Source organism: Myodes glareolus, chromosome 25, assembly GCF_982192425.1.
Source record: "Myodes glareolus chromosome 25, mMyoGla1.1, whole genome shotgun sequence".
NCBI classification, from domain to species: domain Eukaryota; kingdom Metazoa; phylum Chordata; class Mammalia; order Rodentia; family Cricetidae; genus Myodes; species Myodes glareolus.
The window spans coordinates 20,850,586-20,878,179 of NC_142050.1; the positions used below are offsets into that span (position 1 = coordinate 20,850,586).

The window sequence follows — 27,594 nt, forward strand, 5'->3', positions numbered from 1 at the left end:
AGAGAGTCTTGCCAAAGAGGGTGTAAGTGCTTTTATAGAGGGGTTGAAGCATTTGCTGGGGCTAGATTCATATTTGGTCTATATTTTCTCAGAAATTAGAAGACTTTCATTTTATTATCCCGGCTCTATATATTCATAAATTTGAAACTGATATGTTTAGATAGGAAACAATTCTGGAAAGATCTTTAATCCATTTTAATAGAAAGTTACTGAAGCTTTTTCTGTATCCATAGAAATTGTTTTTAATTGATCTACTAATTAAGTCTATAAAAAGTAATGATTTTTAAATTTTATTTAATTATGATAATGTCTATGAGTATTTAATGCTTTAACAAGCCTAAATCTGCTCTAAACCACCTAACAAGAAGCTATTTATTCCATAAAATAACTCAAAAAATATATCATTAATTCAGAGTTTCAAATAGTGCTATTGAGGTCAATTCAAATTTTATTTGTACATTAGCAAATTCAATCACTATGACAGAATGGGTCATGGAATATGTGGTTCTTATTTGCATTTTAAATATTCATCATATTACACCCACATCCCCATTTAAACATGCTGTTTTTTCATTTACATAATCAAGGTTCCAAAATATTAGATGTTTTGATTTGCATGCAACTGTTTGAAACATTCTGTTGTGTTAGTATGTGACAAATGTATTTATTGCATGATCATAGTTTTCCATTGAAACCTAATATGAACACTTTCTTTTCTCATTTGTCGTGTGCTGTGGAATTTGGTTTCTTTACTTTTTTGGCATTCATTTCCTCATTAGACACTGAAAGAGTTTTACCAGGTAAGGCATTATTTCACTGCATTTTCTTTTAGCCAAGCAGTAGTTGTAACATATAAATATGTATATGTATATATATATATATGTATACATTTTTTTGCTAGCCTATTTTCTTTTGTCTTGTCTCCCATATATTTAAAGGCACTTGTTCTAAAAGAGTTTATGTTACAATGCTATGCATGCCATTTTTTTCCAGGAAGTGCAGAGCTGTACTGTTGACTTAGGTATTACAGCAGACAGCTCCAATCATCCAGACAACAAGCACAAGAACAGATACGTCAATATTGTAGCCTGTAAGTATGTTCTTTACTCAGCTGACGCAAGCATCATCCGTGCTGTCCTGTTGACTGATGATTGATGTCCTCACATCGTCTGTCAGTGGACCTCAGTGGGGTTGTTTCAAGGCCGGCATGATCAGGGAGGGAAGTTTCTGCAGCATGCTAATATTAGCGTTAAACTAAGGTCACACATGGTGCCATAAGTGGCTTGGGTTTACTTTTTATCTAGTCCCTTCCTCACCCCTATAGACTGAATCTCTCTCACTAAGGTTTCAGCCATTGTTTATAGTTCACAGTCCTACTTCTTCTTAGGATCCACTTGCTCTTAGTGACATTGCTAGCCTACTGAGCTTCTCTCGACTTCCTTTTTCTGCTCCTACCTGCACTTGCTTTCCTCCTTTCTTAGAATTCTTCCTGGGTTCTGTAGTGGATCTGCTAGAGATCCTCCTTTCATTCCTCCCTCCCTCCCATCTTTTCTTAGCGGCCTTTTTCCTCATCCTGCAGCAGCTTTGGTGCTTCCATCCTTGATGTGGTTTTATTTCTGTCTTCCTCCTAGCTGTATCTTTCTTCACTCTTGTTATCAGTCTTGTTCCTCACACATTTCCTCCCATCTGGATCCTCTCTGTGTCTCATTAGGAAAGAACAGGCTTCTAAAAGGTAACAACAAGACATGACCAAATAAGTTAGCGTAAGATAAAGCAAAATCCATCACCTTGAAGTTAGACAAGGAAAACCAACAGAAGGAAAAGAGCCCTAGAGAAGGCACAAGAGTAAAAACGCACTCACTCATACTTGGGAATCCCGTAAAAACACTAAACTGAATGCTATACTTATATACTCAGAGGACCTGATGCCAATCTGTAAAAGCTCTGTGCTTACTCCTTCAGTTGTGAGTTCAGATGAGCTTTGTTTAGTTGATTCAGAAAGACTGCTTCTCCTGGTGTCCTCCATCCCCTCTGGCTCTTAGACTCTTTCTGTCTCTTCTTCCATGGGATTCCGGGAGCTCTGAAGGGAGACATCCCATTTAGAGCTGAATGTTCCAAGGTCTGTCTCATTTTCCTGTGAATGCAATGTCTAACCCCTAGGCGGGGTGGGCGCTCTCTGTATTTGTTTCCATCTGCTGCAGGAGGAAGTTTCTCTGCAGATAGTTGTGTAGATCTTTAGTCCATCAGTATAGCAGTCATTTTCTCACTACTTTTATTTTTTTTTTAAAGACCAGTAGTATTTGGTTTATCCAGTAGTATCTGGGCTATCTCGCCTCTGATTTTTGATCATCAAAGCAGTGTCTGGTATGGGTGCCATCTCACTGAGTGGGCCTTAGGTCAACTCAGACATTGATTCATTACTTCTGCAAGCTTTGTGCCACCATTACTGTAGCATATTTTGAAAGGGAGGACAGCATTGTAGATCAAAGGCTTTATGACTGGGTTGGTGTATGTGTTTCTCCTTTGGTAGTCTGTAGAATATTTCCTCTACATCTTGAAATCTGGTTTCCTGTTCATTCTTCCCTCTAAGAGGAAAAATGTAAAAACTTCAATCTTTTCACCTGTGATGGTTGGATGGCTTCCTAACCACATGTATTACTACAAGGTCACTTAAATTCTGGATCCAGTCCAGCCTGTAAGACTTCATGTTCCTCCATTTAATTATCATGTTCTCTTCAGCAGTTTGCATAGATACTTCCTTCCTTTCAAACAAGTATTTACTGTTTAGCAGAAGGTTCTACTATGGGTTTGTTTCTTCCCCTGAGACAGTTATCCTGGTTACATTAAGAAGGAACAGAGATTGACATTTGTTAAACACCTGCTATTTCCTTAACACTGAAAATAGTACTATCTTATTTCCCACCTAAATAACCCTGCAAAAACAGGGACTAACAGCTCTATTTTAGAAATGAAGAAAAACAACCCCAATTTTAATAAAATGTGTTAGACTCAGAATCTGGAAACAGGTCAGCCTGGTGTCCAGACCCATTTTTCAGGAGCCACAACTCTCTGTACACATATAGTCTGCTATTGTCGGGGAAGCCTCGGTGTCAGGCATTTTCATAGAACTGCTACAGTTTGATCAGTGTTTACTTACTTGTCCTTGTTTCAAGCCCTTCCCAGAAACTCCAAAGGGTCCCTCTGCTTCCCTCCCTGCTGTTTCTCCCTCTTCCAACTTTCTGTTCAGTATTCACTGCCCGTCTTTACTCTTTGAGATACTCCCATCCCTCTTCTCTCAAGTGGCACACCACTATCCCCTGTTGTGACGTTTCATTTGTATTTTAATAAATAGAGCCTGCCTGAAGATCAGAGAGTAAAACAGCCACCCTGGTCAGCCTTACAGACCAGGCGGTGGTGGCACACACCTTTAATCCCAGCACTACAGAGGAATATAAGATGAGAGGAGACAGTTCTCAGGCTCAATCTCATTCTTAGGATTTCTCGAAATAGGGTCACCATATTCGGACTGAGGTAGAGAAAAGAACCCGTGGCTGGCTGCTTTGCTTTTCTGGTCTTCAGGTTAAACCCCGATATCTGTCTCTGGAGGTTTTTATTAATTATACCATAATTCTGAATCCCTGGACCATTTTTAAAATCCATCTAAGACACCAACGCCAGATTCCAGGTTCTCTGAAAACTTTGGTTATTGCCTTATGCCAGTAGTTCTCAACCTTCCTAATGCTGTGATCCTTCAATAAGGTTTCTCTTGTGGTGGTGACCCTCCCACGATAAAATTATTTGATTGCTACTTCATAACTGTAATTTTGCTACCGTTATGAATCATAATGTAAATACATGCTATGTGACCCAATGGGGACCATGACCCACAGGTTGAGAACCACTTCTTTACACCACTATAGTGTCTACTTCACATTTCTCTTGGTACTACTACCTCCTTCTTGGCACCTGCATGTCACTTTCTGGGTATTCTAGCCTCACTGCATGAAAAACTCTTAAATCTGAGATCTTTGTCCATTTGTCTTGGTTACATTTGTCAAATGACCCAGAATTATGATCATATATTATTTTCTGTTGAATTTAATTTTACAATAAAATTATGTGCAAATATAGAAGATCTTTATTATGGAGAGAAGTCTGTGCTTTAGTGAAATATATTCTTTATTGTTATTGTTGTTCCAGATGATCATAGCAGGGTTAAGCTTGCACAACTAGCTGAAAAAGATGGAAAGCTGACTGACTACATAAATGCCAATTATGTTGATGTAAGTATATTTGACTTACAATTTTATGGAAATTTTGTAAAGCCCTGAATTTTCTTATGCCATATATATGTGTGTGTGTGTGTGTGTGTGTGTGTGTATGTGTGTATGTGTGTATACATATATATTATAATATATATTATATAATAAATGTTATCTGATATAATGAAATTACAAAAGACTGAATAAATTTTAAGAACCTATGGCTATAGGTCTTTGAGTTAACTAATACTATTCTTCTGTTATTTTCTAAGAGAGGGAATGTTGGCAGAGGCTGCTCATTTGTTCCTGCTGCTCAGACCCGAAATAGTCACCCAGAAACTATATTATTTGCAATACTGTTTGGCCAATATCTTAAGCATCTTTCTAGCTAGCTCTTATATCATAAATTAGCTTATTTCTATTAATCTGTGTATTGCCACGTGACTGTGGCTTATCAGGCAAAGTTCTGGCATCTGTCTCCTCTGGCAGTTACATGGCTTCTCCCTGACTCCATCTTCTTTCTCCCAGCATTCAATTTAGGTTTCCCGCCTAGCTCTATTCTGCTAAGCCACTGGCCAAAACAGCTTTATTCATTAACCAATAAAAGCAACACATATACAGAAGGACTTCCCACACCAAGGGAAGAATTCAGGCTGAAAATACACTCCAGATAGAATATGGATATTCAGATAGACTGATAACTCCATAATGAGGGTATAGGCCTTATACTTAGTTTGAATTTTCTCATAGTTCCTGAAACAGGAACTATGTGATATACTGTTACGTATATCACAGATGATCAATAAATCTAAATGAAAAATCTTAATGGTAGTACTAAACAATAGGCAAATGATATTATGAAGCCAGTATTCAGTCTCTGTGGTTTTGGGCAACCTCATGGCATCAGCTTTGTGGCATTCTTCGGAACAGTAGATAATGCCAGAACTTAATTACCCAACGGGATCAACTGGATGTTAGCAGAACTCTGTTATGTTGCTGGCTCTGTTCTCACAGGCCAGCATCTTTATGTTAAGGCTACATTCAACACTGAGTTCAGAGAAGTGAGTTTCTACCTATTCATAATAAGCATCCATTTCTTCCTTCCAGGGGAAGCCATTTGTGTGTCAAAACAATGTAGGCTTGGAAGGTATAAGTGCTTATAATTCCAACTCTGTCACTGACTAGCAATGATACTGGACAGTCATTTAATTTCTCTGAGATTCGGTTTCCACATCACCAAGTCAGGGCTGATGCTTCCGTTTTGTACAATGTTTGCAAAGCTTCAGTACAACACTGCCTGCTTCTTAAGAGACATCTGTTAATGATTAGCTAGGCTCAGTGTCCCCAAGGAGAAGAAAGAGGTCATAATTCTAACACTTTCTTAACTGAGTCTTATTGCCTGAAAAACATCTCAAAATAACACAATTAAGGACCAGACTTTAAGCACAGCAAAAGTTTTGAACCAAATGCCTCTGGAGCAGAGATGTCAGTCTGTAGCTGTCTAAAGAGAACTCATTAACTTTTCCAAAAAGTTAAAGTTGAAGGCAAGTTACTATCTTTATTAGTATCATCAATGTTCTACAGCTTTGCAAGTTATTTATGTAGTTTCCTGATGTTGAAAAGGGGTATTGACCTTAGATTCCACAGTTTAAAACAAGTGTGTAATTTACATAACAAGGCATACTTGCGATTTGTTTCTCCAGGGCTACAACAGGCCAAAGGCCTACATTGCTGCCCAGGGTCCACTGAAGTCCACAGCAGAAGACTTCTGGAGAATGATATGGGAGCACAATGTGGAAGTCATTGTTATGATAACAAACCTTGTGGAGAAAGGAAGAGTATGTAGTCATCTGTCAGTTAGCAGTGCTTTTAAGTAGATAGCTTTATTTTGTTTTATTTTCTAAGACATGGTTTCATGTAACCCAGGCTAACTGCAAACTCTCTACAAAGTTGATCTTGATTTCCTAATCCCCTCTACCTCTACCTCCCTGGAATGGCAGGGCTATGAAATCATTCCCAGCTGCTTCTAATATCTGATATAGTCAATATTAGAAACCAGAAAGAATTATGAAAGATAATTGTATTCTTCCTAATTATTTTTATCTTATATGTATGGGTGTTTTGCCTATGTGTACATCTGCGCACACATGCCCTGTGTTTGTGAAGACCAGAAGAGGGCATTGGATCACCAGGTACTGGAATTGCAGTTTGTGAGTTGCTATGTGGTTGCTAGAAATTGAACCCCAGGTCCTCTGGAAGAGCAACAATTGCTCTTAACTGCTAACCAGTTCTCTAGGCCCACAGTATTCATTCTAGTATCATGACAACTCAAAGGAAATAGTTGCCATTATCAATGAAAATGTTTTCTCATCAGGTCAAGTAATCTACTTCTTCAATGCATTATTCATAATATAAAGAAAAGTAAATTGAACTCACGAAAACCAATGAAGAACAAAGTAGGTTTCAATTCGTGGAACCTAGATTTGAGTGCTGAGCCTATAGTAACCCAGTGCTCCTGTTTTACTTCCCTTGTCTGAAAGGTGGAACATGGTATTAGATCATAGGAGATGTCTTTCAGACCTGAGATTATGTCTCTGAATCATCTAAAACTGATTTGTCATTGCTTAGGAAAAAAGAGAAAATAGTCAAGAAGTGTCGGAGCTCAGTGATAGGGTTGGAGAAATGAATGGACTGGCTCTTCTTCCAGAGGACCCAGGTTGAGTCCCAGCACCCACATGGCAGTTCACAGCCATCTGTAACTTCAGTTCTAGAGCACCCAGTGTCATTTTCTGGCCTCTGTGGGCACAAGACACACGAGTGGTGCATAGCTGTGCATGTATGAAACGTGTATGAAAGCACCCATAGACATAAGAGAATATACAGAAATAATAATGAAGAGTCCATTCATGTCACTGTCCCAGACCTTTACTGTTTTCAAGAGTGATATGCCCAGTGGATGTTTGAAACATGAAAATTACATACTTATGTTTTTCTTTTACAGAGAAAATGTGACCAGTACTGGCCTACTGATGGTAGTGAAGAATATGGAAGCTTCCTAGTCAACCAGAAGAATGTTCAGGTGCTTGCTTACTATACTGTGAGGAATTTCACTCTACGAAACACAAAGATAAAAAAGGTAATTGTTTTAGGGTTTCTGTTGCTGTGATGAAAGCACCATGACCAAAAGCTTGGTGAAGAAAGGGTTCATTTCAGTTTATGACTCCAGGCAACAGTCCATCACTGAGGGAAGTCTGATAAGGAACGAAAGGCAGGGGCCTGATGCAGAGGCCATAGAGGAAAGCTGTATATTATCTTGCTCCTCATGGCTTCCTCAACCTGTTTTCTTATAGTACCCGGGACCACCAGCCCAGGGGTGGTACTGCCCACAGGGAGCTGGGTCCTCCCACATCAATCATCAATAAGGAAAATGCACCATAGGCCATGCCCATAGACCATTGTGGTGAGGCATTTTCTCAATTGATGTTCTCTCTTCCAAAGTGGCTCTGGCTGGTATATACTGTATATCATAAATACACATAATTCTTATTGCTGCTCTCAGCTGTCTGAACTCTTCCAGGGCTCCCAGAAAGGAAGATCCAGTGGGCGCCTAGTCACGCAGTACCATTACACTCAGTGGCCTGACATGGGCGTTCCAGAGTACTCCTTGCCAGTGCTGACCTTTGTGAGAAAGGCTGCCCAGGCCAAGCGCCATGCGGTGGGGCCCGTTGTCGTCCACTGCAGGTGAGCCCCGAAGATGTGCTTCTAAGTGCACAGGATTGCTTATGCTGACACGGGGGGGCTGAATGAGCCACTTTCCCAAACCAGAAGTGATTTCATGCAGTAGGGGAAGTTAAATTATTTTCCCAGCCTCATAAGCACTGACCAGTAAGACCGAGCAGGCTAGACTCACAACTGGAAGGCTGGAAATGTCACAGCAGCAGGTGTTACTCTATCTGAATTGGATTGCAGCTTATTAACTGCGTGAGTTAGGGACAGTGCTGTTTTCCTCCTAAACATCTGTTAGCAGCACACAACACCATAGGATGAAAATGCTTAAAATATCATCCCTGTCCTGACTTAATCTGCTGTAGAATTTATCATGCCAGGTTTCTATATTAGAGAAAGCAAGGCACTCAAACGAGGAGAAATTTAGCAAGATAAACCTGATATTTTTTAAATACTTTGCCCCCCCCCAAATCCCTTTCTTGTTTTCCCAGCTTCTTGAAAGTCACGCTGACTCTATCAGCAATTCATTGTTGCCCGAGAACTAGACTTTCCAAGAGGAGGCTGATAATAGAAATAACACAACTGGGCGGGGGAGAAAAGGAGAACAGTTTGTACTAGAGATGTCACTTTAATGTTTTGCAGTTAAAATAATCAAAGCTAATACTAAACAAGTATGACAAGCTTCATCACTGCCAAAATCACTTTCACTTCTCCATGCAATATTTGTGGAGAAGCAGGGGCTGTGTTTTCACAGAAGCGACTTTGATACACAGCTCATCTGACACATTTTAATCACCTACTTGGTCTTATTCTCAGATGAAGTTGGAGAGGTTGATCCTGGCGGTTTTTAATCTGGTAGCCTGACAATAAACTGAAGAAAACCAGAGAATGCAAGGAAGTGGGCTTCTGAAGGTCAGGGATTGTCTCTCAGCAAAGGGACAAGGGCCTGACTATTGTGCAGAACAGGTGCTAATTCGAACTGTAGTACTTGTGGGGACTTTTGAAAAGAAGCCCTGCCTGGATTCTGTCCCTCAGACAGAAGCTCTGAAGAAGGGGGGGCGATAATGGTTCTTTAGAAATGGCAGGAGCTGAGCTTTATTCTTTGTAGCCTCTCGGAGATGAAATTTTCAGCTGAAAGCCCCATCGAATTCTCTTTTCTCATTAGTGTCAAAACCTTTGCAAACATGTCTGCTTGGCAGCACAGACCCTGGGACCTTTGCCTTTCAGATCTGCTGAAGCTGACGTTTTCACTTCTCTCAAACTTAATGTCTGCTTTACTCCCGTACCCCAATGCATAATATTTCCTTGTAGAGTAGACAGACAACAATAACTCTTGGAACTATTTTTGAAACATCCCACAGGAACAGCCAGGTAGCCTTGCAATGTGACCCACAGCAGAAACAACCAAAAAGTAAACTTATTTATTTTAAAGCATTAGCCCAAACTATCAAACTCTCCAATTTTAGATCACTAAGTTTACATGTGACTTATTTTCTTGGGGAATGGAGCTGTTTTTCTCAACATGACAGCTAATAGTGACCTGCTTTCAGACTCCTGTACTTGCCACTGAAATGTTCCTTTCTTTCCCTCTGATCAGTGCTGGCGTGGGGAGAACGGGCACATATATTGTGCTTGACAGCATGTTGCAACAGATCCAACATGAAGGAACCGTCAACATATTTGGCTTCTTGAAACACATTCGTTCACAAAGAAATTATTTGGTGCAAACAGAGGTATGACTTTTTAAATATACTTTAGTAATCTAAAGTGTGGAGGTGTCACTGAAGTCTAGGTGTGTTAGTCTCTGAGAGTGGCTAGAAGGACGGACTACTTAGAGTAAAGGTGACACTGATAGAAATGTAATTGCTACAGTCTGAATTCAGAAAAAAAAACCTGTCAGTGAAGTTTTCGCAGGGCTTCGGTCCTTCAGAAGCTTGGAGAGGTGTGTGCTTTCTGACCTTGTTTTGGATTCTGGGGGCTGCGTGTATCTTTGATTATAGGAACATTATTCTGATTTCTCCCTCTGTCTCTTCATGGCTTTCTTCCTTCTGTGCCTAAACTTCCCTCCTCTACTATGAATGCCCGTCACCACTCTAAGTTAATTATACCTGTGGTACTGCTATCTGTGAGACTATATGCAGGGGTATTCCTGCACTGAGCTTCTCTTTAGCTTTCAAGGAAATACAATTTGACCTCTAACAGTAAGTTACAAATCAGTCATGACGAGGCCAGCTAAATTCTGCCCATTTTGTGAGAAACTGAGGACTTTCAGATGGCACGAGCTATGGTAAAGCCTCAGAATTAGCAGAACGGTCAACATCCACCCATGTGGGCAAACACCGAAAGCTGCTCAACACGGGCAATTGATGGAGTCGCTTGCTTTTATTTAAAATACATGATCAAATATAAGACAGGGCAGAGTTGAAAGATCTGTGTGTTGTTCTTTCCTATTTTCAAACGAAAATGAGTGTAGATTGAAAGTTATGATTCCTTAAGAATAAGGAGACATGTGGCTAGAAACAAAAATAAAATAAAATAAAATAAAATAAAATAAAACCAAATTCCATCATTGCCATGACTTTCTGCTAGACAGGACCAGAGAGAAGTCTAACTAATGAAATATAGGAGAGTCTTTGAATACGAACTAGACAAACTTGAACCCAATTGCTCCACTTTGTTCCCTGTTCCTGTGACAAAACACTGTGACCAGAACCACTTGGGAGGAAAAGTTTGGTTTGGCTTACAGGTTACAGTCCACCGTCCACAGAAGACAGGGAAGGAACTGAAGTATATTCCCCTAACTCCCATAGCTGCCTTTTTATACCGCCAACACCTACCTGCCCTGGGATAGCATCACCCACAGTGGCGTGGGGTGGACCCTCTTACATCCATTCACAATCAAGAAAATACCCCCACAGACACACCCACAGGCTAATCTGAGGAAAACAATTCCTCGATTGAGAGTTCCTCCTCCCAGGAATGTCTGGATTTGTGTTGCAATGACAGCATACCTAACCCCAGGAGCCTACTTTGCTAGTATGTGACAGGCTACCTGGAGAGCAAAGTGCTTCCCATGAGAAGCACTCCCCCGCCCCCAGAGCTTCTGGTGAGGTTCGAGACTGCAGGAGGGCGAGGGCTTTGCTTTACCCTTGCAAGTTTTCTGTCCTTGTCTCCACAATCGACGTGGGACAAGCAGAGAGGGATGTTGTTTCTCTCTGGAACCCCTCTTCTCCCGTCTGCTTTTTAGCCATTAGCAATCTTCAGCAAGACCTCTCACGGCCATTTTGTTGAACGCTAGCAACTTTCTGCTTTTATACCTAGAAAATCTAAAGCAATGTTCCTGTCACCATTGTTTTCTCAGGAGCAGTATGTCTTCATTCACGATACACTGGTTGAGGCCATACTCAGCAAAGAAACAGAGGTGCCGGACAGCCACATTCATTCCTATGTCAATACACTCCTCATACCTGGACCAACAGGGAAGACAAAATTAGAAAAACAATTCCAGGTGAGTTTGCTTGCTTCAATGCCTCTCTGCTGTTACTACAGAACTGAATGTCTCTGTAGCTCCTCATTTGACTAGACACGGCCCACGTGGAGGAGTTGGGAGTGTTGCTGGAACAATGGCTTTGCGTTTGAATCACCCTTGTTCCTTACAATAGGTTAAGGGGCCTCGAGGTAGATTTTAAAGAGACGCTTAATTCTAGTAGCAAGAAGAAAAGTTGTCAGAAACCGTGGACTAACTTTGATACATGCAGATGTGACCCAGGAAAGAAGGACGCAGAATTACAGAATGAACAGACAGGACTCAGAATACAAACTAGAGAAGTACTCTTTCTGCTTTCAAAAGAACCAGACCACTTCAGCACAAGAGCAGTGGCTCAGGCGTTTCCTGCTACTCTTGGAGACAACCTGTGTCTCACTTGAAACCCTCGGGCTAGAGCAGGTCACCTACCCACAATAGCTGCCTCAACCCCGGTTTCTCTCACTCACCAGTCTCGCAGCGGAAAACCATGAGGGAGGGGGGCGTGCTTTGTTTGTTCCCGTATTTCCAAAATGCTAGTGCTCTGACTTTTGGAAATAACTTTGCAAAGATTTCAGAAAGTGTGTGCTAGCCGACCTGCATCTCGTACCAGAGAAGGTGCTGGCTCAGACTGGGAATGAGGGCTGTACTTTCCCTGCACACAACCCACGCTATCCTTAAGCTTCTCAGGGTTTTAGGAGAAACAGGGTTACTTTCTAAGGAGAGACTATCTGGGGAGAATTGAGAAGACCCTGGGAAAGGCTCAGAAGCCTTAGATTGAGATCTGTTCTGCTTACTCTTTGCCTAGCCCACAACATAGTGTGCCAACCATCAGCCCCTACCTCTACCTTCCTGGAGCTTCACTTTTGTGCTCTGGGAACGGAAGAGAAAGATTGGGATGACTGCTGACCTCAGACTTTGTTTTCAGAATGATGCCGTGTCTTGCTCAGCAGGCCTATGTGGGTCACAAAGGGATGTGTTGGAGAAAGTACACAGTCTGGTTTTTAGAAATAATAAAGAAACATAAAGCATGAAAATTAGCTGGCAAGCATAACCTTTACAGAGATAAAAGGAAATCTCACATCCTAATTTTAAAGTTATACCTGTTGTCAATATAATTTCACTTAAATATGATTAACCCACTGCACAGTCACATAAGAGAATTGATACGACTTAAGATGAATTAGTCAGGGTTGAAACAGAAATAAAACTTAAACATTCTTCAGAAAAGAGATTTGGCTTTTTTGTTCCTGTTCACAATATAAGCATGGAAACGCAGGTGTAAAGGTATACTGTCTTATTAAAAACAGTATTCATTCAAGTTCATACAAAGAAAATGTTCTTTGAAACAAATTGCATGTCTGGTCTATAAATATTTATCAGATAACTATTAGATGGCAGGCTTCAGTGGTTAGTACTGAACTATGAACTTGTGGGCTGAGGCAATGGCTCAGTTGGTTAAGTGCTTGCTGCATGAACATGAGAGTGTGTATTTGCATCCCCAGCCCCATGGGAGAAGCTTCACATAAGTGGTGTGGGCCCTGTAATCCAGGCTGTGGAAGCAGGTTCCTGTGCATCTCTAGGCTCGCTGTCTCATCAGTCTAACTTGATCAGTGAGGTCCAGGTTCAGTTAGAGATCACACAGGAAAGATGAACTTCTGACAAAGATATCTGGTGTCAACCTCCAGCCTCTATATAAACACATACACACACACATACACACACTCACACAGTAAAGAAGCAGCTGGAGAGAAGGCTCAACAGTTGGGAGATCTGAGCTGCTCTAGCTAAGGACCCACATTCGTTCACAGCACAAACCATGGGCAACTTATAAACTGCCTGTGGCTTCAGCTTTAGGGAATCCAGCACCCTCTTTTGGACTCCTCAGATACCTGAACTCACATATGCATGTAACCACACATACACATACACATAATTTAAATTAAAATACATTTTTAAAAATTAAAAGAGCACATTCAACTCTCGCTCTCATGGTGCTTGCATCCTGATGAGAGAGAAAGAGAAGAAAGTAGACAAACCCAGAACTCTGGGAAGTCCCGTTGTGGAAGGAAAGGATTCTGTAGGTGCATAGATGAGGGTGCAACTTAGGGACTGACTGTGTGCATCCAGAAGAGAACTCGTTTGACTTGTAAGACAAGTCAAACATTTACAAAGGAGAAAAGTCAACTATAATAGCTCAGACTCTGTTACGTGGGAGGGGGCGATGGTCTCTGTGACTGAGAATTCAAGAGAGAAGGCATGCAAACACAGGGTGTGGTGGAGGACAAGATGCTCAGATCACCTGTGTGTCTATGTAACTGTGAATTACTAGAGGCACATTAGCAAGATGTGCATTGTTAAATCAAATGACTGAGGTACAGGACTCTACAAACAAAAAGTTTCCTTGGGCTTGTGATTCTATGGACACATGGTACAAGGAGTCACATTTAGTAATGGCTTTTTTGCTAAACGACAAAGTCTCAAGTTCCTCAGAACATCACCTGGCAACATGAAAAGCGCACGCACGTCCGTGTCTCTCTCTCTCTCTCTCTCTCTCTCTCTCTGTGTGTGTGTGTGTGTGTGTGTGTGTGTGTGTGTGTGTGTAAAACTCTCCACATTTTATAAAATAAAGCTACTAGGATTCACTCATGGGAGCTGTAACCTAAAGACTTAATGTAATCCTAGTCACCTCCCCAAATCTCCACCTCTATACACCATAGCTGACCTCAGTTTTCACGCTCTCAATACCTCCCAGCAGGGATTAAATTGAAACACATGAAGCCTTTAGGAGCACATTCAAACCATAACCAAACAATAGTAGAGCATGCTTCAGTTAACATGTGTAGCATATAACTTAATACTGCATTTAAATGGTAAGAGATCAAGCCTGAAGAAAAAGCCTGGACCAACTTGGAGATGCTTATTTGAAGTCTTGGATCTGGGTAAGATGATTACTAAAAATGAGGCATTTAAGAAGGTTTGGGAGAAGGTGTAGAGATACAGCTCAATGAGAGAGCTCTTACCTTGCATGCACCATGCCCTAGGCTCAAACCCCAGTACTTCAAAAAAGCAGGGATGAAAGGTGTTAAGAGGGGTAAATGGAAGGCAAGAGAGAATAAGAAGTAGTGAGAGATAAAAGAATCTAAAGAAAGTAGGATTTCAAGCAGAGAGATATATGAAGAGGTAGCAAATGCTGATAACAAAGGAATTCTTGTGCAGAAGGCAATGGGGCTTAACTTTTGCAAGAGCTATGTCAGAGAAGTGGGGCATTGAAACCAGATAACACAGTTACAAACCAAATGGAGAGGACACAGCAAGAGGCAGGCGAGAGGAAGGAGAAGGCATTAGGGGGGACAATTAGAACAAAATATATTGGCATATGTATATGAAAATGTTCTGATGATGCCGTCTCTTTGTGCACCAAGCTTTAAAAAATCAGCTTTATAAACTAACTATATCGAGGAAGCAGAGAACAGTCACATAACTCTTTTTAAAATGTGGGTTTCTGAAGTCCGTAGAGATGTCTCAGCAGTTAAGATTGATTGTTGCTCTTCCAGAGTACCTAAGTTTGGGTCTCAACTACTACAACTACAGCTCCAACGAATATAATATCGTTTTCTGTTTTTTTTATGGGCTCCTGAACACATTTGGCATGCACACAGAGAAATGCGCACACATGCACATACATATACACATACATGAATAAAAATATCACCTTTTAAAAACTTGGCTCTGAAAGGAATAATAAAGATAGATAGTTATCAGGAAACACAATCTTAGAGGGTAGGACAGATTTTATGTTATTTATTCTTGTGAAGGAAGAAAATTGGAATTTGCAAAGAACCTTAGTAAGTGCAGAGGTAGGATTGAGAACACAGGGGAAGGGCTGGGTAATGAAGTAGAAAGACCTCAGTGGTTTACATAACAGATGTGCTTGTAAAGGAATGTACAGCCTCCCAGGCTGGCAACAGAGAGAAAACACAAGAGCAGGGACAAGTCTGCCCTTGAGGCAGGAAGGGGAAATATTCACAAGCTAAGTAGAAACATGCTGGATGTGATGATCCACACCCGGAATCCTAGCACTCAAGATTCTGAGGCATAAGGATTGTCACAGATTCAACATCAGCCTGGGCTACGGAGTGAAACCCTATTTTAAAAAATGGAAGGGGGTGATAGAACATGATTAAGACTTTAGAAATATTTTTCCCTTTTTAAAATAATTTATCTATTTTTATTTTATGCGCATTGACATTTTGTCTGCATGTATGACCATGTGAGAGTGTCACATCTTGGAGTTACAGAAACTTGTAAGCTGCCATGTGGGTGCTGGGAATTGAACTGTGGTCTTCTGGAAGAGCAGTCAGTGCTCTTTGCCACTGAGCCATCTCTCTAGCCCCCTAGAAGTATTTTCTAACCTTAAGTAAAAACATACTGTAAAGATGGGAGTAGGAAATAAGGCATTGCCAGATTTTTAAGAAACACTGATTTCCAAATATTGGTGGGGGAAAAAAAATCTAGGTGGAGAATCAGCCCATCTACTTTATAGAACACATAATTATTGGTACCAAGAAGGTGTGTGTATAAAGCATTTATAGGGCAGTGTCAATAAAATGGTATTTAAGGTTTCAGTCACCGAAAACCAACAGTATACCCTTTAGCATCCTGATGAAGTAGTTTATAGGATTCATTCCAGAAATTAAGTAACTGGTTAACACCAGTGAAAGTAATTAGTGTAAATGGAGGACACAGGGCCACCATGGATGCCATCCAGAGGACTCTCTCATAATGAAAGTTCTTGAAGTACAGCCTAGATACTTCTGGACTTGACTAGAAAGAGGCTTAATGCAAGCCCTAGGAAACAAGTCAGCCATGTTTGCAGTGTCCTTCTTCTGTCGAGGGGTTGTTGGTGTGTTGTTCGGGCATCTGGTGCCGTGTGTAAAATGACCTGCACTCTTCCTTGCCTCCTATGTCAGCTTCTGAGTCAGTCCAATATTCTTCAGAGCGATTACTCGGCAGCTCTGAAGCAGTGCAACCGGGAGAAGAACAGAGCGTCCTCCATCATTCCGGGTACGTCACACGGAATCCTGAGAAATCCACTCGGGTTTTTATTTCCGTAACAAAAGGCCCGCACGTCTATTGTAATAGACATGTGTACTAATCATAATGATGTGTCTGTTGTTATATTGTTTTAATTATACTCAGTATGTGATTATTTGGCGTCTTATCAAGAATGTAAAACTTGACTTTAACTAGTTGACTTTAACAACTAGTTAGCCAATTAGTTTAACCGTCAAAGACTCTCGTTGAGAAGTGCAACTTTGGTTAACATTTGGGAGTTGTTGGGGGAAAGTGGCTAATCACAGTGAGCATGTTTGTTTACTTGGGAATGTTCTGTGTTCCAGTGGAGAGATCAAGGGTGGGCATTTCATCCCTGAGTGGGGAAGGCACGGACTACATCAATGCATCCTATATCATGGTAAGTCAGAGACATCATGGGAGAGCTTACCAGCAGCCTGCGTGTTACCAGAATTAACAGCAGAGCAGGCTGGCTCCCTTATGCAACAACAGCGCCTATAGGATATCAGTCCAATATAATAATTATGGCACACAGTTTTTAGTGACCAGAGGAATACCAGCATACCTTGAGGTTTTCATGTGTGCTGGGACTGAAGAAATCTCAACCAAAATTAATAAGGAAGCACAGGGTCTCAAATTCACCATTCAAAGCTAATGAACAAATATAAATCATATATGTTCATTCTTCTGCACAAATCTGTGGCAGAGACAGGACACATTAGCAGGACACACGAAGCTCAAATTCACTATAGTTAGCACCTCAGGTTTTCACCATGTCTCTTCCCTATATACTGGATTCACTTGAGCTATTGGATTTCTAATGGTCTTCTACAATGAGGTTGTCTGCTGGGTGCTTTGATGATTTTATGATCCTTTATTAACATCGCAGGATGGTCAGTCACACAGCTTGGTTTCAAATGAAAGAGTCCTAATCTTAATGCCCAAGCCATTGTTCTAGTTAGCCAGCAGAGACATGACTAAAGAATATGCATGTGGGGAACAAGGAGATGTGCAGATACCACTGTCGAACACACCCCACTTCAGATGAGTCCGTGGAAGTAGTGAAAGACCACACAGTACACAGCATGGAAGTCATTTGATCCAGTTACTCCACTTTCCAGGCTTCATAAGTATAATCAGAAAGAAGCCTTTCTGATTCTTCTCATAGGGGAGGCAGCCATGAGGCCAGGACATGGAAGGTAACCTAGGGTGAAGAGGTGTGAGATTTAGTATTCTGATGCCAGGGGCTTGTGGACAATAAAGATTATAAACTCCGTCATGGATTTCCACTCTACCTAGTGCAAGACGCATGTGCACAAGCCATTGGTACTTCTGCTTCTTCTGATCATAGCATTTCTTAAAATAAACTTGTACACAACACTTAATTTTATCCCAGTTTGGTCACTTTTAAAATGGAAATTATGGTTTCTATCTCCATCTCATCAATTCTTTAATATGAAGGAAACTATACCTAGCAAATAGACCAGTACCCAGCAAATGCTAGTTGTAACACAGTATTATTTTAACACTCTATCTACAATTAAATACACGACTTTAACACAAAACATGCTTCTCTGCCTAGTCCTATCAGAGTTCTTTTATCTTGTCTTTGGTTTTGTAGGGTTATTACCAGAGCAATGAATTTATCATCACCCAGCATCCCCTTCTGCACACCATTAAGGACTTCTGGAGAATGATATGGGATCATAATGCCCAGCTGGTGGTGATGATTCCAGATGGTCAAAACATGGTAGGTCACTTTTGGTTCATTTCTTACAAGGAAAACATAATATTGCAATAGCCAGAAGCCCACCATGCACACACACACACACACACACACACACACACACAAAAGGTAATCTTATTTCTACCTAATAGACTAATCTCACTGGAATCATGCTTTGCTGGGCTGGATTGGTTATATAGACCCACTGGACTGAAGTAATGAATGAGAGATCTAATGAAGCAGATTAAAATTGCTAAAGATGCATTGGTGACACTACGTAAGCACATCAGGATTGCAACCACAAATGACACAAGTCTTTACTCTTCTATTTGCATTTTTAAGATAAAATACATAACATTGTGTTGAAAATCCCATTTAAGTTTCTGGTTTTATTTTATTATTTTGTTTAAAATCCCATGAAGACATAGTTGAAGAAGTAGTTGCATTCTCTTAATAATGTCAACCAAGGCTTTTCCATGTCAATTTGGTAGTGTGAGTCTATTTATGAAGAAGAGGGAGATTTAGGAAACTTTCAAATTTATTCTTTGAGAATTTCATACAGTATAAAGTGAAATAGGCTCACCCCCAACTCCTGGATTTTCCCAACATGCACCTCTCCCAACTTGAAGTGTTTTTTTTTAAAGAATTCACTACAAATATTGCTGACCATATATGCATGGATCCATCACTGTCCAATGGAAGATGGGCACCCTACAAGTGCCATAGCCCCAAAGAAGAATAAACCCTCCTCCGCGAGCTGCTCTCACCTCAGCTTCTCAGCTAGAACGGTGCCCCGTGAGCTCCTCTCATGTCCTTACTGGAAAGCTTCATTTTTTTTTAAAAAAAAATGTAAACTTGTAAAGGAAGAGCGTTTTCAGAATCAGAATATCAGTGGCACATTCACTCTTCTCTCTCTGTTTTTCAAACCTAAAGACTTAGTCAACATTAATGTTTGACTCGGCTTTGCATATATACTTAATTAACCATCATACCCAGTTCGCGTATCTAAAGTCACAGAGATTCCAAATCATGCTAGAAACTGATGAGCTCTTGCTTTGCCGGTCCTGCTCAGTTGTCAGTTAGAGAAGCAACAGGCTCACTGATGCTACTGTTGAGTCAAGAGCACAAAACACCTTGGCAATAGTTTGGGTGGTGTGAGGTTTTATTTTACACATAAATCCAAGCTGGATTAATATATCAAGGTCATTTTGATGGTAAATTTTATTATTTAAAGAAAATTTTGATTTGAAACTCATATGCCAACTAAGGATCTTATTTCGCAATCAGACCAATGCGCCAGTCTGAAAGTCTGTGCCCTTCCTTGGTCTCCTTCAGGCAGAAGATGAATTTGTTTACTGGCCAAATAAAGATGAGCCCATCAACTGTGAAAGCTTCAAAGTCACGCTTATGTCTGAGGAACACAAATGCCTGTCGAATGAGGAAAAACTGATAGTTCAAGACTTCATCTTAGAAGCAACACAGGTACGGAGACAGGTTAATGGATGAACACATATCCTGCGAATGTGTGAGACATGTGCTAACTTGGGAATCTTTCTTTTTTGTTTTTAGAATTCTTTTTTAATGGTTTTTATTGAACTGTTTATTTTTCTCTTTTCCCCTCCCTTCCTCCCACTTCCCTTCTACCCTCTCCCATGATCCCCATGTTCCCAATCACTCAGGAAATCTTGTCTTTTTTAGAAGTGGAAAGGATTCCGATTTCTTACAAACTCACAAAATTCCAGAACTAGCCAATGTTCCTTTACTTATCGTTTTAACTTCCAAAATCTTACAGAATCATCAAACCATTAATCTTAGCTAAACTAGACAATTCTTAACTCTGTGTACCCAGAAAAGCAAAGATTTCTCTTTTATTCCAGATTGGTTGCTGACAGAACTTAAGTTGAATTTTTTTTAAAAATGTAATTTTAATTATCTTTACTTTGAGATTTATTTTTTATTTTCTGCAAATGGGTGCCTTATCTACTTATATGTCTATACACCACATGCATGCAGTTCCCATGGAGGCCAAAAGAAGGCATCAAATCCCCTAGAATAGGAGCTGCAGGTGGCTGTGAGTCATCATGTGGGTGCTAGGAATTGTCCTCTGAAGAGCTGCTAGTTTTCTTAACTGCAAACCCCTCTTTCCAGGTCCTTATTCTAATTCTTTTGTTTTAAAATGAGCACACTGTCATACTTTCTTCCTATAGGTCTCCACAGTTAGTAACAAGGCTAGTTTCAAGAAAATATTCATTAGAGATCCATTATCTTGTTCTACTGATTATCCGATCCTTCTCGTTGCCTAGCTCAGCCTTAGGAAATACAGCTTTTTCCTAGTATTACACAGAAAACACACTAAATATAAGCATTCCCGACTGATTCCAGTTCACTGCATCTCAAATATGTAAATCAAATGCCGTTAGTGACCTAATCCCCAGAAAGCCAGTTCAGAAATGACAGGTAGTTCTAAAGCAATGATTGGGAAGACAAGATAAAATAGGCATTTCCATTCACTTCATTCATGGCTACTGTCGCCTAAAAGTCATAGCATTTGAGGTTGGTAAAGAGGTGAAAGATGATGCTGTCTGGATCAGACTCACTTCAACATCCATTAAGTTTGTTAAATGACAAAAGTCAAGATCTGGGTAGCTGTTTATTTTTTAAAAAGACTATTTTTAACATAGTATATATAATATAGTACAGTGATACAGTAAGTGACTACTGGCTACTGAGTTCAGTAAAGGAACCTAACCTTGACCTTGAAGATCCTTCATGTCCCTACTCATCCATGCTGTCTTCCCTTCAGATATAGTAACCTCTTCCCGAATTCTCTTGACTTACTTCGTAATTTCTCCTTTTATCTCTGTTTTCTTTAAGATTCTGTTGTTTCAACTTTATATCTTGACCTTTACATAAATGATGTATATTTTTCCACTATTTGCTTTTTTGCCTCATTATAACATTGATGACATTTATTCCCATAATTGGGTAGGAGTCAATTCTGTTTGCTTCTGCTGTCAACATATCCAGTATGGTTTCTCTTTCTTATATTTAGGCCACTACTTGTTTGAAGTTGGTTTTTTGGTCTTTTTGCTTCATTTTGTTTTGTTCAGATTTTTGTTATTTCAAGTGGTACCTCACCGAATGTGTTTACTCATATGCAAATTTTTCATGGATCCACCCAGGGATCCCTTAGGGTCATGGAGAATCAGCACTTTCAACTTTTCAATGTTGTGATTGTTGGAAAAGTGGGCCTATTGGCCTCCCATTTAGAGCCCACAGGAAACCTGGACTCTTCTCCCCACTGCTTGTGTTGGGGTTGAAATAACATTTTTTGCTCCATTAGTTTGAATTTTCCTTGTTGAAAATGAAGATGAATATCTTTCCAAAAATGTATTGGCCATCACATTGGTAATTAATTTCTAGTGGTAAGTCCTCAGGGATTTTGCCCAAGTTTCCATTAGAGCCTTAACAATTGACTTATTGACTTATGTGGTGTCTTTTTTAGAGTCTAGCTATTAATCTCTTTCCAGCTACATATGTTGCAAATATTCTTTTGTGTAATTTTAAATTTTTATTTCTTTTTTTGTAAATGAAGATTTACAAGCCTAATTCATGTGGATTTTATTACCTCACGCATTTTATTATAAAGAATCTATCACTTAACATTTACTGTTAAGAAAAATCCTATTGGGGGTCGAAGATGCGGTTCAGTGGCAGAATGAAGGTTTAGCATGCAGGCATCCCTGGATTCTATTCTTTGCACCTAAAACAGACTGAAAACCACCACAAGATATGTCTGAAATCAAGACACTCTTTCTTATGTGGCATCGTTTGCTACATGCTTTGTATCTTACCTTTATTTTTTATATTCCTTTTTTCAAGTCAAGAGCACACTTATATTTTCCATACAATATCACTGTCCTAGTGTCCCAGCACTTACAAACCAGTAGGACTAGCTCAGCCACACGTCTAGTATGTATGGACTTGTTCCTACTGTCACCACCTCTTTCCATTGGGCTCCTCATTGCCCCCTCTGTTAACATGGAAATCCCTTCATTTTTTAGTTTATAATAATTATTGATATTTGATGAGTCAATACATGACTTTATTTTCTTCGTTAATAGTATTTTGGTTGTCAGGGAAGTTTACATTTACTGCATAAAACTGATTTTGAGACATTTGTTTTCAAATCTAGCATTTCGTCAAGTTCCCTTTGGGAAACTGGAGGCTGGAGGTTTATTTCATGTGACATAGTCTGGTTAGTCATATAAAATGAAAATGGGACTGGGGTTCAGAGGGGACCTCCACCCCCTTCCCAGATGTTTTACCATTGTGGTGTCTCATCTCATTCTGACGAGTACTGCTGGAGTTTCAAAATCCCTGTGCTGATTCCAAATAAACTTTAACACTGAAGATTTACCTCTCTAACTTAAAATTTAGCAAAGCAGACTTAGCTTTGTGGCATGCCTTCATGGTTTATTAGCATTTTATGATTCACCTACAAGTAAGATTTCTTTTTAGAACAAGGAGGGGTTGGGAAGATAGTCCAATGGTAAAGAGCTCCCCAGGGAAGCATAAGAACCTAAGTTCAATTCCAAGCCAGGCACAGTAGTGAATGCTTGAATTCGCAGCACTGGGGAGGCAGAGATAGGAAGATACCAAGGGTTTGCTGTCCAACCAGTTTAGTCCAAATCAGTAAGCTCCAGATGAAAGATGCTGTTTCAAAGAATAAGGTAGAGAAAAACTGTAGACACTTAATATCAATCTTTTACCTCCATGTGAGCCCACACAAATGTATGCATGCACACTCCCACACACACAAAGGACTAAAATGGAGATAATGATTTTTTTTTTAATTCTGCTGAATAGATAGATCTACTCATGGTTAATGTTCCATTGCAATGATTTTCTCCTTCCACAATGAGAGATGATATTTGCTTTCACCATCTATCTTTAATTCTAATTTTTTTCCAATTGTTCCACTCATGATAAACTCTCACTAGCCAGCATTACTCCTTTAAAAACACTAATTTTCTCTTTCTTCTTGTAGGATGATTATGTTCTGGAAGTAAGGCATTTTCAGTGCCCCAAATGGCCAAACCCAGATGGTCCCATTAGTAAAACATTTGAGCTTATAAGTATTATCAAAGAAGAAGCTGCCAACAGGGATGGGCCCATGATTGTTCACGATGAGTAAGTTTCACAGTCTCTGGGTATATGCATGCTTCTCTTGTCCTCGGACCAGCCTGGTGCTTTGTGCCCATGTGCTGATTCAGCCAGGGTGGATTCGTTTATCATCAAAGGTGACACAGAATATTTTCCCTTTTGTAACTTCTGGTAAAGGCAAAAGACTTAGATATGAACATAGAATCTGCTCTTACACTTTATAGCGGGGGCATTTTTTGAGATGAGACACATTTTCAGCACTGGAAGCTAACCCAGGATATGTCTCAATGTTTACTTCTTGAGAAAGGAGTAAAAATGACTATTGTTTGATGTTTCTTGTTGGTTTTGTTTCTGTTTTTTCTGAAAGAGAACTCTTTATCTAATGATTTTTTTGTTTATGTAACAATGAAAAATGCTATAATTGTATTATATAGCTATTCTATAAGGTATATAGTATATATATTATAACTTCAGTCAAACATGTTTTATATGCCCCTTTAATAGAATAAAAATAACAATGCTTATGCAAACAGTAAAGCTTCTATAAAGGACTTTGCTATTAACTGCATGAGCACTTGGCACTCTGTCCAGTTCAACCTTAATTCTTGCACAATAAAAAGAAGGAAAGACATGCCATTTCATGACTGTGCTCTCTGTCACAAAGGCATTTGATGCATCTGAATGGAGTCTTTGCCTTTTTTCTTTCCTGCAAGGCATGGAGGGGTAACAGCAGGAACTTTCTGTGCTCTGACAACACTTATGCACCAACTAGAAAAAGAAAATTCCATGGATGTTTATCAAGTAGCCAAGATGATCAATTTAATGAGACCAGGAGTCTTCACTGACATCGTAAGTGATGAACCTCATCTTTCATTTTTGAAATATCACTTCCTAGATGGTACTAAAGCCTTTTTATCCTATATAAGGAAAATCACAGTGGTTGGTAACATTCAAGCTAAATTACAAATCTGCACCTTGTAGAAGACTGGCAGATTAAAAAAAAAAAATCTAAGTCACACCATCCCTTTTTACAGGATTCATTGTGAACAGTAATATCTTTAGTAGAATTACCCACAAATTGATTTCTTCAGCCAACTATGGACTTTTATTCCTGGGGCTCAAGTAGGGCCTTCACAGAACATCTCAAAGGCTTAAAGGGTAGAACTATTAACTCTTCTCTAGCCAAATCCAGTTCTTTTTTTGTTTGTTTTATTTTTTTATTGATTTTTTGGGTTTCTTTTGCTTTTTTAATTAATTAACTTTTAAAGTTTCATTTTACATTCTAACCACAGTTCTTGCTCCTGCTCCCCCTTCCCCCAGCCCACCTCCAGTCCAGTCCTTCCAATGGGTAAGGGCTCAACAAAGTCTGGCACGTTAAGTTGGGGCAGGACCAACCCCCTACTCCCTGCATTAAGGCTAAGCATGGCATCCCACTATAGGGAATGGGCTGCATCAAGCTAGGTCATGCACCAGGGATAGATCCTGAACCGGATGCCAGGGACTCCTCAAATAGTCCAAGCTTCACCACTGTCTCCCACATATGGAGGGCTTAGTTTGTGCCATGGAGGCTGCACAGCTGCCAGTTCAGAGTTTTTGTTCTGCTGTCTGTGTGGAGTTCCCCTGCATGATCTTGACCTCCCTTGCTCATATATTCCCTCCTCCCTCTCTTCATTTGGATTCCCAAAACTCGACCTGGTGCTTGGTTGTAGATCTCTGCGTCTGGTTTCATCAGTTACTGAATGAAGACTCTATGATGATAGTTGGGCTGGCTATTCACCAATGTGACTACAGGGGCAGGACAGTTCAGGCACCCTCTCTACTATATGTACTCACTCATAAGTGGATACTAATTAGATGTAAAACAAAGGATAACCAGACTACAGCCCACAGCTCCAGAAAAGCTTAGCCAGGAGGACTTTAAGAGGGATACATGGATTGCCCTGAAATGGAGAATTAAATAAAATCTCTTGGGTAAACTGGGGGCAGGGAAGGACCATGAAGGGGAATGAGAACATGAGGGAACAGGATGGTGGCAGGGGAGGGATGCAGTGGGAGAGCAATGAAAGAGAGAACTTGATAGAGAGAGCCACTGTAGGGTTGGGGAGAATCCTGGTGCTATGGAATTCCCCAAGAATCCACAAGGATGACCCCAGCTAAAACTCCTAGTAAACCCAGGATCTTAAATTGACCAATAACTAATTCCTGGGTGTTTTTAAGAGGAAGGAGCCATGACAATCAAGAAAGAGACACACCACCTCCGGTTCCACTGTTTAGCTTAGAAATAACCTGAAAGTTGTTATTATTGTGGCAAAGTAATGAGAAGCTTGGTGAGAGTCTCAGGAAGATTTCGAAGTACTGGTGTCACTGTCATCTTCTTAGCTGATTACAGATAAGGGACTCATCGAAGGATCATTTGGTAGCATGAAATTCCTTTTCTCAGGGCAGTCCATCACACCAGGCAAAATGATAGAGTGTGAAGCCCATTTGCTGAGCAGTGTGTCCGGTCACGGTGCTACGCTCTGGTGATATACTACAGTCATTGTTGAGCCCTTTCTGTGGACGCACAGAAACATCTGGTTACACAGTGATTAAAGGAATGTAAGATGCGTATCTTTGAGGGTTGGGGTGTATGACTCAGTTAGTAGAATGCTTCCTTAAAGAGCACAAGGAACAAGTTTTGATCCCCACAAAACTTGGATGAATAGTTCTATGACTTGGGAGGCAGGGACAAGAGTCTCAGATCATCCTCAGCTACATGGTGTGTTCAATACCAGTTTCAGGTTTATGAGACTAGGAAAGAAAGATGTTGCTTTTGAAAAGACTATAAATGCTGAGCACCGATGAACTGCATTTGCATCATCTTCCGACCGCAGAAATCAAAGGAATAAGAACTGAGTGCTTATGACTGTCTGATGTGCAGGGGCTTCTCCTCCAAGTACAATGTCCACTTGCTCATTCATTACAAAACTTTTTTAAAAAAATTTTGACATAGCCAAATAGGTAAAAACGAAATGTAAATTGTGCACCTCCATTGAGCACAAACCCTTAATACAGCCCTGTGATCTTCTATGAACAGTGCCAAAATGTATCTGAAATCATTCCTGGCTTAAGCAAATTCATGTCTCTGTGGGGCTTTTTCCTGTCTGTGATTTCCCTCTCTGTGTTTTCTAGGAACATTATCAGTTTCTCTACAAAGTGGTCCTCAGCCTCGTCAGCACAAGGCAGGAAGAAAATCCATCTGCCTCTCTGGATAGTAATGGTGCAGCTTTGCCTGATGGAAATATAGCTGAAAGCCTGGAGTCTTTGGTTTAACACCGAAAGGGTGAAGGACAATCCAGTCTAAGCTTTGTTCTCATCTTTCTAAAGTTAGAAAACATGAGTCAGTTCTGTTGTCTGTTTACTTCCCGTGACGTGATGGTAACTCATTCTGCTGCCAAATTGACACCATTAACAATGTGTGCCTTTTTGAAAGACTTCTTGTAATTCACTTATTATGTTGAAACTAAAATGATTGAATTTTACAGGATTTCTAAGAATTGAATTATGGTATTTTTTTCCATATTGATTTTAACAGAAAAAAAATTCAATTTATAGATGATAGGAATCACCATCCTTGGAAAACGTTTGTTTCTAAGTGTCAAATTTTTAGCTGTATTTGTAGCAATCATCAGGTTTGCTAGAAATATAACTTTTAATATAGTAGATTGTAAGTCAATCACTTCATCCCCGATATCATCCAACATTTTACAACTGCAGTATTCACCTGAAGGAGGAGTGATCTAGAAACTTATGTAAATACTGCTATGATGTCTTCATGGACCAAATTTATATTTATAATTGTAGATTTTTATATTTTACTACTGTGTGAGTTTTCTAGTGGTGTACTTGAGGTTGATGACGTAGTTAATTCTCTGGTCTTACTTACTCCATATGTCTTCTAAAGTTGTACTGTGCTAGCCAAGGCACTAACCTTGTTTCCGCATGTCATTTTAACTCTTGTGAGAAATAGAAACCCACTTGTTTTAAAAGATGTTTTTATGGGAATAACACCTTACCAAACGTTCCTTGAATGGTTTTTATCCAAGGAGTTGCAAAAATAAATATATTGCCATTAA

General features: G+C 40.0%; 1 protein-coding gene across 4 annotated transcripts in view; it reads left to right on the forward strand.

The window, feature by feature from the left end:
- Positions 1–27,594, forward strand: part of Ptprz1 (protein tyrosine phosphatase receptor type Z1) — a 176,712-nt gene extending 149,118 nt beyond the window's left edge. For 2 of the 4 annotated variants that reach the window (XM_087901872.1, XM_087901874.1), the window contains exons 16-30: positions 780–800; positions 994–1,090; positions 4,201–4,283; positions 5,966–6,100; positions 7,264–7,398; positions 7,840–8,003; positions 9,586–9,721; positions 11,350–11,496; positions 16,485–16,578; positions 16,914–16,987; positions 18,209–18,337; positions 19,649–19,795; positions 23,364–23,506; positions 24,193–24,328; positions 26,651–27,594. In XM_087901872.1, the coding sequence (XP_087757998.1) occupies positions 780–800; positions 994–1,090; positions 4,201–4,283; positions 5,966–6,100; positions 7,264–7,398; positions 7,840–8,003; positions 9,586–9,721; positions 11,350–11,496; positions 16,485–16,578; positions 16,914–16,987; positions 18,209–18,337; positions 19,649–19,795; positions 23,364–23,506; positions 24,193–24,328; positions 26,651–26,791 (1,782 nt within the window). In that variant the 3' untranslated portion in view covers positions 26,792–27,594. The remainder of the gene's footprint in view (positions 1–779; positions 801–993; positions 1,091–4,200; positions 4,284–5,965; positions 6,101–7,263; positions 7,399–7,839; positions 8,004–9,585; positions 9,722–11,349; positions 11,497–16,484; positions 16,579–16,913; positions 16,988–18,208; positions 18,338–19,648; positions 19,796–23,363; positions 23,507–24,192; positions 24,329–26,650) is intronic. The other 2 variants (XM_087901873.1, XM_087901875.1) reach the window with 1 other exon arrangement.